The 13,015-nt window shown below is 44.9% G+C and overlaps 1 protein-coding gene across 1 annotated transcript in view; it reads right to left on the bottom strand.

The window, feature by feature from the left end:
• Positions 1–13,015, bottom strand: part of LOC111147596 (uronyl 2-sulfotransferase) — a 290,452-nt gene that overhangs the window by 43,809 nt on the left and 233,628 nt on the right. The window contains exons 6-7 of the mRNA XM_022503723.1: positions 7,369–7,466; positions 5,033–5,190 (exon numbers count right to left, since the gene is read on the bottom strand). Coding sequence (XP_022359431.1) covers positions 5,033–5,190; positions 7,369–7,466 — 256 coding nt within the window. The remainder of the gene's footprint in view (positions 1–5,032; positions 5,191–7,368; positions 7,467–13,015) is intronic.

Here is a 13,015-nt window from a genome sequence, read left to right as displayed (position 1 = left end):
TCAAAATTACAGTTTTGTCAAGGCTCATCTAATATTCTCTCCTTCCCCTTTAAAGTGTAGAAATTATGAAGACAGCCTGATGTCCTGTTTCTCACAGACACAGGCTCCAACTTTCTCATGTGATGTGGTTGGCAAGCTAATAGCTAATTATTGAACTCTTATCATATGTGAAGCTCTAGGCTTAGGGCTTTATATGGATTTGATCAGCTGTGTCTCTTGACAACCCTGAGAAGTAGATTGTATTGTTCATGCATTTTATGCAGATGGGGAGACCGAGGCTTAGAAGGATTATACCTGGCACCCAGGCTGTCTACTCCAGATTCTGTGCTCTAATCATTATGATATCCCGTCTTCTCGACAGAAATGCATATGGTACGGAAAGCGGAAAGAAAGGAATGAACACCGTGACCAGAGAGTTTGAGTTGGTCACTTCAATATTGCTAGCTATAGGCAAGACAGGATTCTGAACCAGTAACCCTCCATATAGGATACCGTCATGCCCTCTAGGTGGCGATCGCTACCATAAGTAAACTGGGAAATTATCAAGGCAATGGAGGCTGTGCAAGGACTGCTGTTTTTTTAGGGGGGAAGTACCCTATGATTGTGCTAACCAACAAAAGGTAGAACATGAGGCCTTAAAATATTCTGTTTGATGCTTTAGTATCATAATAATGCAGTCTTTAGAGATCAGCCACCAAATATGCATTTACCCTGAATCACAAGGGCAGACCATGGCAGAAAGAGGATTAGAGGCTCCTTTAACTCTCAACTCAGTGTTGTTTCCTAAAAGAATGGCTGTTCTTTATGATACATAGGCCAAGCATTACTCACTTAGTATTTGTTTTAACTCAATCTGGTACTTTTACTGAGAGATGAATGAAAACTTGAATTTTTCCTGTAGCATACCATATTAAATCTTCTCCTTACACATTCGCTATTATTTTCTATGTAAATGTCCTCAGATTTAAATACTGCAATGCATATGGACTCAGAGTATATTACTGTACTCCTACTGAGAGGTCTAAATAGCGTTTGTGCATAGTAAAAAAATGATACTTACATTTGTACTCTATCATTTGTTGTAAAAATATTTAAATAAGAACTTAAAAAAACAGGCATCCAGTTTATGAATGAACTCTGCAGATTTAGTATGTAAATCATTTGTTTGGTATTACACATTTTTCCTTTGTAATTGTTAGTGGCGAGAATCTTAAGGCAGCCCACAAAAGTCTAGTAATTTTTTTATTGTGATGCCAATGTTTACATCTGTAATGGTAAAAAAAGTTGAAAATGAATACTAATGTAATGCTAGTAATGGAAAGTATTTAAAATACAAGGGAAAAGAACTGGACACATAAGCTTTGAAGTCTCCATCCAGGCAGGAGAAAGGTAATGGGGGTTAACGTTAGATCATACAGTTCCAAAGTCTGGCTGCTAGGTGGCGCTATTGAACCATATCAGCTCGGTAATTTGCCAAGCCAAGGGATGTTCATTTAAGGATAGTTCCTATCACAGATACCCACATGTTCTGTCTTTAATTAATTCGCTTATTTATTTTGGTTTCTAACACCACTGTGACTTTAGTTCCTACAGAAATTATGACTAAGAAAAATGCTGGTGGCTCACGTGTCAGTTTTTAAGAGCGAAGGAGGAAAGGCGTTCACGAACACAATACTCATGGTTCAGGAACAGGTGAGTTCCGTCCCTTACTTTCCACACTTTGGTGGGTGACTCTGGATCAGCCTCTCCACTTCTCTGGGCCAGCTCCACTTTCTCATTTTGAAAAGGTAAGTAATGAGAAATATAATCAAGATTAATTAATCAACAGATCAGACTGTGTAGGTTGAACAAGCGAGGTCGGCTGCTCTTACCAGGTACACCAGTCTGGGGCTTGGTTCTCCCTAATTCAAACACAAATGAAGGCTGGGTGGCATTTACTGGGTGCTCTCTCCAGGGTACTACTTGCCTCCACATCAGCAACTACCCCTGGGCTGGTGAGAACCATCTGAGCATGTTCTCTTGGGTTAGTCACAGGCTAAAACTCATTTTTTAAATTATCTTCTTGAGTACTTACTAGTACAAATTTCTTCTGAGATATGCTAAATGAGTCTCCACAGCCTGCAAATATTAATAAAAATATATTTTAAAAATTCCTAACAATGAAGCTTCTCAAATATTCTTGGTAGGGGACAAATCTACTTGTCAGCAATGGCAATGAACAAGGTAGGGCAAAGAGTCAAATTATTATGTAGGGAAGTTATTGACTTCCTTATACGGTGGGTTACTGAAACAAGCAGGAATTAATTCTTAATTCTGGAAGGAATTAAGGAATATAAGCGACAACCCATCTGACTACTAGACATGACTATTTTTACTAGTTCCCCAAACAGTTACTGCAGCTCGTGTGTTCTCTTCAGTAATGAGATGGGTCTAAATACGTTTTGTATTGCTGGAGGGGGATTACTAAAAATCGGCACATTTACATTTTTTCAAGTAACGGGACAAGCACCAAAAAATGGTCCGGGGAAGGGTCTGCATTTCAATCCAGCTCTACGGTTGGTTAATCTACAGTGATTTCAGAATCACTAGATCCCTCTGTGTCTAAGATTTTCAGTTTTTCTTCCCTCTGTTCTCTAAGCTATTCAGTGACAAAATTCTTCAGTTGAGGGCCAGAGCCATGATTGTAGGGGGCCATAATCCGAGAATTTTGACTAAACTGGCTGACGGGGTGGCTCTGGTATGAAATCTCTCAAGGGACTTGCTGCCACTCTTCCTTTAAGCTGGCTGACCCCAACGTGCTAGCCATGTGAAAAGAGGACAGTAGCTTCGGCTTCGAGAATTTAGACTTGACATTCCTTGAGACAGAGCAACTGTGGGACTGCTTGGTCATCAATATCAATGCAGAACAATCTCTCCAGAAGATGCCCAGGAGACCACAAAGAACTCTGGCCTAGAGTTCTGGAGACTCCCTCCCTGCCCGTGAATGACCCCCTTTGTGACTTCACTGTCGGGTGGGAGTGGTGGTAAGGGGCAGCCAAGGGGGGCAGGTGTACGTGGAGGGAGGGCGCTGTGGGCAGTGTAGGCATATTTCACTATTTGAACCACTGATACCACTGGACTGTGTGAACTGGTCATGTGTCCAGTCTGGCCTTGTGGAAACCTTTCACCCCATCGCACAGGAGAGCAAGACAACCCTTACCCTCGCTCTCCAAGGCAGCAAGGCTCAGAGGACTTAACAGACCGCTATGCCAAACTCAGAAGGACAAAAATCTTTAAATTATAGGTGGAAAGATGGCGGCTAACATCAAAAGAGCTAATAGTAACTCAGTTTTTAGAAATACGTTCTACTTTAGTTAACATGCTTATAGACCTTGGGACCAAGGCCCCATTTCTGAGAAGTCACATATCTAAATGGAGAAAACAGTTGAGAAGTCAAAATGACAACAGCAGGTAAGTGAGTTCCTCGGGCTAAGGTTTTGATTTCCGATTTATTTGTATTTAAGGAAAACAAAGATAAAACTACCCCCATCTAAGTTCTCGGGCTCATGCCCCAGAGACCGACTTTCCACAGGCTGGGCTATGGCCCCCACAAGTGACAGCATTTCCTGGTCTGAGGACAGATGATGTGTATGATATCAACTCACCAAAATACTTCCTGAATGTGGGGACAAGAGGGCGTTCATCTTTTTGACAACTATGCGTCTCCAGGACTTGGCTCACTTTCTTCTCATACCGCCTATCACACACACACGCACACACACACATGCACACACGTATGCTCTACAATAAGATAAAGCCAAACAGTGGAAATAACAATGAATGATCTCAACCTTTTCTTCAAAAAAGTCTAAGTTCGAGGAAGACCCCGCCTTGCACTTGAGACTCAAGTTGATGTTATCTTCCGGAGCTAAATACGGGTCACAGCAATCCTTTAAATTGCCCATTGTTGAAGGGGCACAGGAAGGCCTGGTGTAAAAAAGTGACTAGGGTTTATTCCGCTTTTAGTGATTTACACCCCCTTTCCTGTTGAGGAGATACACCTGCAGGCACATGTGAAGGTTCACGGTCAATGTTCCCACATGCAGGCATGTCAGAATTTATCTCTGAATGAGAGAGCTGTGAGACTGGGGCAGCACCCACCCACCAGCCATGTTCCTCTTGCAAACCCCTGGTGGGGGCCTGGCCCCCTTATGTAACAGGATCCGGGGCTGCTCCGGGCCAAGCTCAGTTCACAGGGACATCGGTACAAGCCCATGACACAAGTGTGGCGTGAGGTCCCAGCCCGGAGGACCCGGAGGCAGCATTCAGGGGACATTTCCGCGGTTCCTCAGGTCTACAAAGAACAGGGCTGCCTCCCAGTTGAGGACGACAAGACAGAACTGCAAACAGACCAGAGAATAAGCAGGCAAGCCTTATGTAGGCTGTGGTAGATTAAGGAGAAGAGGTAAGTAACAATGTCGTTTGCCTTTCAGGATAAAGCAATAATGAGAAAAAGAAATGATGGATTTCTGAAAGTAATTATATTTAGTGATCCTATGCATTCCATTTCTTGCTTCTATTTGGAAACCACTCCATTTGTTAGGTGAAATCACAATTGCATTTTCAATTTGCCCCTCTATCTAATTGCCAGAATTTTATATGCCGGAGTGTTTGGTCAAGTGGAAGTAGGGCCCAGAAACAGTAGTTCAGTGGTGGTTCCTTCACATTCCCGGTTCCATCAGTGGACTCCAGCACGCACACGTCCATTCACGTGCACTCCGGCCCCACGCTCAGGACAAGATAATACAAATGTCACCAGTTGAACTTTCCAAAGGGAAAAGTGGAACCATCAGGCCTCTCACACAGGGCAAGTTTAGGCTGGGATGTGAAGCTCCAGGTTTTGGCATCTATAGCTCGTGATTCTACCCTTCCTCTGCAAGGCAAGGGCAACCTCTCTTCCCGAACAGATTTCACTCCTTTATTGGCCCAAGTCCTGTTCAAGGTGAGTAACCCTCAAAACGCCAAAGAGCCTACTACAAAGGGAGTTCGTTACCTGGGTCTTTGTAGATACTGAGCACACCCTTGAAGTAATGAGGTAAAAATCTTTCCAGTAAAAGCAGCACGTCTTCCAGCTCTTCGAGAATTCCCACAAGCAGGAAGTTTTCATTCACGTTCAGTTTTGCTCTTTCAAGGGCCCACTCGCCAGGCTCCCTTGATGGATATAAAAAATGATTTTTCAATTAGAGATTCCGTTTCAAAATATGGCAACAACAGGCTGAAGATGTACCTCTTTTACCCACCACCACCATGTGACTGAGTCCAAATCCCTTTTCCTTCAAGGACCAGGCCTGATGGGGCTGCCTCCAGGGGCCTTCCCTCTCCCACTAGCCTCGCCCACCTTCTAACCTCTGCCACGTTCACCAGTCAGCACTACCTCGCCCAGGGCCCCAGGGGGCCCAGCTGAAATATTTGTTAGAAAGAGGATACAGACACAGGCAGTTAGGTCCTATAAACGCTAACAAAGGGGTGATTAGAATGGCTTTTTTTTTTTTTTTTTAATTTATTTGACAGAGAGAGAGAGATCACAAGTAGGCAGAGAGGCAGGCAGAGAGAGAGGAGGAAGCAGGCTCAGTGCTGAGCAGAGAGCCCGATGCGGGGCTCGATCCCAGGACCCCGAGATCATGACCTGAGCAAAGGCAGAGGCTTAACCCACTGAGCCACCCAGGCGCCCCTAGAATGGCTTTTTAATAGAAGAAGCACACCACTAAAGTGAGAGGTTTTGAAATCATGAAACTTACTGATGTGCTATTTCTATCGAAATCAAAATAGGTTTCAGGTCATGTCTGCTCATCATCATATTCTTTTTTTTAAATCTTATTATTTTTTAAAGAGTTTAAAGACCAAAAAAGAATTTTTTTTAAAATTACTGAAGGAGAACAGCCTAATCTCATTTGCAAGGAAGAGCTCCAAACTAACAGCATTTATGTGAGTGGGAAAGGACAGGAGTCACAGGAGCTGGGCTCCAGGACTACCCAGCAACCAGCATCCAGGGGAATGTGGGCAAGCCAGGGTTCTCTGCTGAAAAACTGTAGTAACAGCGTTTACCCACCCAGCTCGAGTAATGGTCAAGGTGGAACAAGGGGATATTTTGAAAGAGTTTTGAAAATCATCATGTGTGTACCACGATATGGCATCTTGCGTACTAAGATTAGGAAATCTATAATTTAAGAAAACACTTGAGGGAGCTAGAATCACGTTTCTCAGAATAAATATTTTCATTGTGACAGAAAGTGAGTCATCTGGCCCCAGGTCTTCCCAGTGTCTGAAGCACTGACCGTGAACCAGGAGGCATTTATACAGGGGTGAGGGTTGGAGCAGGGAGGCCTCCTGAACTCAGGAAGTTCATGATAAAGCAGAAAACTGACACTTTTGAGTTCCAGAATCCGGACAGTAAACAAAGTCCGGTGTTACAGTAAACTCAGCGAAGCAACAATAACAACAACGCCCATGGTAATTAAGCAGTGATCAGAGTGTGAGCAGAAAGGACAAGGGGTGAGCTGCCCTTCAGAAACGGTTTCTGCTCTTGGTCTTTTCAGGAACACACTGACCTTCTCATCAATGTTCCCTTCGGTGGCAAAATGTCACTTCTGGCAGAGGGTTTATTTTCCCCCACATGAAGATAACGTTCATTGTGCATTACTGCCATTTCTTCTCAAGGCTACCTGTTTGTCTGATACAATGGATTTAAACTGTAGCTCGACCAGACTCTCCAGAGTCATCTGTGCCCCACTTCAGAGACCAAGGTGAGGTGGGGGAGCCTGGCGAGAGCCCCCGGGATGCTGGTGTAGGAGGTGGGAAGACCACACTCTGAAGGCCTTACTATCTGAGTCAGTCATATTCTACAGAACGTCTTGCATCCAAGTAAGCCTGAGAGGCAATCACTAGAAAGTCCTTCTCCTATTAAGTATGTCTCCTGAGAGAGACACTACTGACTTTTGGCAGTGAGCACCCCATGTATCAGACCCACTTAGGGCATATGGGCAAAAGCAGTTGGTGATGGAGTGAAGACACTGCGGAGGGGCAGGCTGGGTGCTGACCCCTGGTCTTTACTATCTCATGGGCTGAGCAATGACAGCTAGGATTTCATTACACATCTTTATGGGGTGGTCCCAAGGCCTCTGTCACACCTTGATCTGTTAATTTCATCATTTAGAGGCCATTCAGAGTCTCAAATGCAATCTTCAAAGATTAACAGTAAATGTGAACTGAATTCCAGAAGGCCGAGACACTAGGTGTGCAAGAGACTCCTACACGGTGCCAGCTGGTGGCTTTCCTGCCTTCGTTCCCCACCCTAGCATGCCCCGAGTCTGCGGTATGTTAAGTCTTTACCTGCATCTGGGATGCTGTCCACAAAAATATGGAATGATGTAAAATAATCTGGGGTTGGAACACTCAGGATAGTTCTCAAGAATGCACTCATTGATGTCCTAGGAGAGAAAACACAGCAGTGAGAGGTCGGGCTTGGTCAAGTGCCATACAGGGTAAGTGAGATGGATACTTTGATTAATGGGCAAGCCTTAAGAGAATTCACAGATCTCGTGGGAAAACTTGCCTGTTGCCTTTTTGCTTCCTGTTCTACTGGCCAGGTGTACACGTGGGCTGAGCATTTCCAGGAGTGCTTGCTCTGTTGAGTATATTGCATTTGTGCATTTCCCAGGGGCCCGAAGCCTTTAGCTAGATGACAAGCATCTAGACAGCACTTCTCCCCAGGGTACCCACTACCCACTGTATCCCAGAAGTCACCAGCCCACTGGGAGACAGTTGGTACTTAAAAAATATTTGTTGGGGTGCCTGGGTGGCTCAGTGGTTAAAGCCTCTGCCTTCGGCTCAGGTCATGATCTCAGGGTCCTGGGGTCGAGTCCCGCATCGGGCTCTCTGCTCGGTGGGGAGCCTGCCTCCTCCTCCTGTCTCTCTCTGCCTGCCTCTCTGCCTACTTGTGATCTGTCTGTCAAATAAATTTAAAAAAAAATCTTAAAAAAAAAAAGAAAAATATTTGTTGAGTGAATGCTGCGTGGCTTAATTCTTAATTCATTCTGACTTAATCAGAGATCGCTATACAGCCAACCCTATAGAAATATGTTTCCCTGTGTATCCATACATCCAACAAATAATAATAGTAAGTACCTACAGCACTCACATAAATGATTTTGTCTATTTTGGAGATGTAAAATCTTTTCTAATGTCCTATTAGGTTAGAGAGTGATGGGATCTTTGTTACATACAACTCTCTCACTTTCAAAGGCAACATTTGAGATTGCCAGATTTTCTATTTCTCCTCCGTGAGGTTGAAGATCGTGTCTCTGTTAGCATTACAAGAGCTTACAAGGGCTTGGCAGGTGAACAGAACCACTAAACAGGAACTTTTATGAGGTGGGTTGTATTGGATCCTTAGAAAAGGCACGCCTGGCTCTTAAGTCTTTCTAAGGAGTAACGATAACCCAATTTACAAATAAACCAAGCAGCTATGGGATGTTTTTTCCGGAGACAATACTGGCAAGGCAGGTCAAGAGAGGACATAACTCAAGATCATGGTCACATGGTTGATGAAGGTTATGAGTCAGCTGACACCCTGTGTCTGATATGATCGGGGTAGGTTGTTAGTTATTAAAAATTTTTTTAGTTCAAGTTGGAAATCAGAAAAATGTGTTGTTGTTTTTTTTTAACAACTCTTCCTTTCCCTCTCATAGTTCTCTGGCTTATATATCAATTAAATAAGTTACACAATTACAATAACAAATTCAACTGGGATCAACAGATTCAGCAACAAACACTCTAGCTAAGTGCTGGAGTCTCCTGTGGGAAGCAAGGATACACAGCTCCCAGGGAGGAAGATACTAGGAGCAAATGAATCCATCAGTCCATCCAGCCACCGGTTAAGCAAGGGGTGAGGAAGAACATTTTATTGTGTATGAAAATCCAGTAAAAAATGAGTGATACTAGACCTAAGATACCTTTCTAAGAAGAATTTGACATAGGGGAGTATACAGACCTTCCTCAGCTTATGACAAGTTACTTCCCGACAAACCCTTTGAAAGTTGAAAATATGTTGAGTTAAAAATGCATTGAATACATCTAACCTACGGAACATCTCAGGTTAGCTTAGCCTACTTTAAATGTGCTCAGGATGCGGACGTGGGCCTGGGAAAAACCATTTCGTTATAGTCAAGCGTTAAGGATCTCATGTAATTGATCGAGGACTGTACTTAAAGTGAGAAAGAACGGTTGCATGTGTGCAGCATGGCTGGAGGTATACACGCTCTTGACCTTCCTGAGGGCATAGCGGATGGGGAGCTGTGGCTCCTCCCCACTGCCCCGCGTCACGAAAGAGCCGCCCCCTGCCTATCGCTCTCCGGCGAAGAGAGCCAAATTCAAAATTCCAAGTACAGTTTCTACTGAGCGTACATCGCTTTTACATCACCTTAAAGTAAAAAAAATCGTTAAGTTGACCCATCTCAAGTTGAGGACCATCTCTAGAGGGATATTCATTACTACGAGATTATTACCGCAAAATATGACAGAACTTAAATGTTCATTAATGGAGAACTGAGTCAATGAGAAGTTATGGTACATTCCTACCGTCAAATACTGGACACTTGGGAAGGGGAATGAGGATTGACACGTATGTCCTGAAAGTGTCCGCCATGAATATTCGGGTGAAAAAAACTGATCACAGAGATGATATGAAGATGTAGGACAGTAGGAAGATAATATGTATATATTTGTATTAACAGAAACTTATCTAGGAGGATAAATACCAAACTGTTAAAAGTGGTTATTTCTGGCAGATGTAAAAGGTGGGAATCCATTGAACTTCAACTTGATTCATCTCTGAAATGTCATTTTTATTATAAATGTTGTTTTATGTAAAGTACCTTAAGTAAAAATTATATAAATGTCACTTTTCTCATAATGTGTGTATTTTACTTTTGTCTTCAGAGAAAAGGAGATTCGCATGTCGTAGAACAAATTGAGGCTTGTGTGGGTGGATGACTGGGCTTTGCTGAAGAACCCTCTGACTTCCCTTTTCTCCCTCACAGTCCTCGTGATCTCTGGCAGATGGTACCCCAGGGACCTAAGCCTTAGTGACACCAGAGGGTCCCCATCTGAGGGAGGGAGCCAGGAGCTGGGTGAGCAGCAGAGCACAGGGATCTCAAGCCAGGGAGGGGGTGGGGTGGGGAGGGGGGTGATCAGAGGCAGAGACCTCTCTACTGAGGTGGAGATTTCACACCAAAGGGTTTGAGTAAATTGGGAGGAGTTAGGGGGTATCGAGAGATGTGTCCAATACACAGTCCCTGCCCCCCCCCAACCATCCTGCCCCAGAGACCTGCCTTAATGAGAGTTGGGTGGGCAACAGAGCCGCCCAGAGACCTCCAGTGCTTCTCCAGAGCTCAGTTTCCCCTGCATCACAACTGTGTCATTATTTGTTCAGGTGGGAAGTCCGTAAGAGCACAGACTGTCCACAGCATCTCCAGCTAAACTTAGCGCCCTACCTGGAAAAAGCAGGGGTGCGGTAAATATTCAGCGAGTAAATGAATGAACAGCAGAAGGATAAAGTCAAGACACACAGTGATCTTGGCCTGGAGCTTGCAGGAGTGGGCAGAAGACATCAGCTGACTGGTGGGGGGTGGGAGCAGGGAGGACTGAGGAGGTGCAGGGAACTTGGAGAGTCATTTCCCTATTGGAATACACAAAGAGCCCTACAAGGTCACTTTATGGGAAGACATAAATTCCTAGTTTAAGAAGTGCCATTAGCAATTTTTCTTTTCTTCGATCACCGCACGTCCTGAGAGATCTCAGAGTTCCAACTGAGCCTGCTAGAGGTTGATGAATGGTGTTGACCACAACCATCCTATGGAAATGCTAAGGAAGGACATAAATAAAAGATGACTCAGAAAAAAAAAAAAAAAGATGACTCAGGCGTAAGGTCAAAAGGAAGCAGAAAGTGAGCTTTGGAGACCCATGCCTGGAGCTGCCTGCCGCTTTGCCACAGTGATCAGTGACACTTCCCAGAAGCTCAAGGACGAGGGGCCTCAGGAAGTCGCTTCTGGCCACTCACACTGACCACTCTTGTTCCTGGACCCTTCAGTGAGTGGCCTTTAGTGGGACAGGTGTCAACATTCCTGCTCAGAGTGTCCCGCTCTGACAGGTGTCACTGATTGCCTAGGACCACTCCGGTTCTCCCTGCGCCGATGGTTGTGGTCACCTTTTTACACTGGAGTTCTCTTAGTACGGATATTAGTATATATATATATATTTAAATGATTATGCAACCTTATTTTTTCTTTCCATGCAGTGCTTCCAAGATAAGTTTGCTTTAAATAACTTTAATCCTAATAAAAGATTAAAAGCTTTGTTCTAGGATGGTCACAGTCTCATGTTAATAGGGAAATGAGGCATTCTCTATAAATGAATATCCCAGATAACTAAGGGAATCCTTTTAATTGTCAAAAGTACCAAAAAAACTAGATCAATTTTATTGAAATTTATTCAAAACTGTACTATTTGAAAAAGCATACCTCAGACGCTGTAGGGTTTTTTGTGTACGTGTGTGTGTGTGTGGGGGGGTTCATTTTCCACTTTAATCTTACAGGGAAATCATCTTTTATCGATTTGTTCCTGAACGTTTCACAGGATGGACTGTGATGAATGATTTTCACCTTCTGAATGCGAAGGGGCCCCGTGGGCTCACAGGAAGGGCCACTCATGACATCCAGACCCCAGAGTCACTCCTGACCCCTCTCTCACCTGACTCCACGTCCACTCAATCGCCGGGCTCTGCTCCGGTTTACTCATCTGTCTTCTCTGACCTCCACACCCCAGCCCCTGTGCAGCACCTCTAGGGCTGGTTAGTATCTCTCTTCCTTCCCAGCCTTCTCCCTGAACACATTCTCCACAGCCCCAGTAACTGAGCTGAAATGCACATTCATCCATGTCCCTCCCCAGGTTCAAAACCTTTGAATGACTCTCACTCTCAATGCAGTGGGAATAGCAATCAGTTAGGGCACCTGTTGATAATGAGAATTCCCTGGGCCTACCTGCAGAGCGTTTGATACACTAGTTTGTCTCGGCTAAGGCTAGGATTCTGCACTTTAAAGAACCTCTGATAATTTTGAGAAGAGGTCACACTCCATGAGCTGCCAGCACTCTACCATTAGGTGATGCTATGCTTGTGCTCATCCATCTCTCTCACCTGGAAACTCTCTCTGCCTCCTCCCCCGGGTCCCAGCAGCAGACCCATGTTTTGGAGCCATTACTGGCAGGATGAGTATAAGCACACGAGAGTGTACCGAGCCTTGTCACTCAGGTCACGGGAATGAAGGCAGCCTTGACCATGGCTCTCTTCCGTCCTGGCACTTCACTGCCAGCCACGTCTGGCAGGTAGGGTCCCTGGGGCAGGCCCAGGGTGCCACCCAGCAGGGCACAGCCTCCCCACTGTTGTTGGAAAAGTGCTCGGAGTTGGGTCTGCTCCCAGCATGCCCTGCCGGTGGCCAGAGATCTGTTGCAAGGAGGACTCTGTCATGATGCCCGCAAATGGATTCCCACCTGCACCCAGTGTGGCTTGTCCCCAAGTAATCTTCCCTCTGACCCCTTGGCTGGGGCTCCTCCCTGTGTCACCACTTGCTCCCCTTACCCTTGCTTGTCCTAGAGATCAGACCCTGCCCTGGAGTCATGGGTTCTCGCCCCGCACACTCCCAGCTTTGCTTCCTTCTCCTCACCCCCGCAGGGCCAGGTTCCTGCAGGCCTCGTGCCTGCTGCTGTCTGAGATGGAACGTTGTCTGCTTATTTCTGTGCAGAGAGACAACTTGATAAATGCTTCCTCTCCTCGTTCTTATTCTGGAAAGAGTGGAAGGATGGAAATCCCAGGTGGAGTTAGTCTTATCACAAAAAGTGAATTTAGAGACTATTCATATTTTATTTACCCTTTCACATAAGACAGCGCCTTGTCTAAAAACTACTGAATTGAAAAAAGACTTGT

Source organism: Enhydra lutris, unplaced genomic scaffold (genome assembly GCF_002288905.1).
Source record: "Enhydra lutris kenyoni isolate GAN:26980312 unplaced genomic scaffold, ASM228890v2 scaffoldscaffold17, whole genome shotgun sequence".
Classification (NCBI taxonomy): domain Eukaryota; kingdom Metazoa; phylum Chordata; class Mammalia; order Carnivora; family Mustelidae; genus Enhydra; species Enhydra lutris.
The sequence above is the reverse complement of the archived record's forward strand: the minus strand, read 5'-3'. Positions and strand labels throughout refer to the sequence as shown.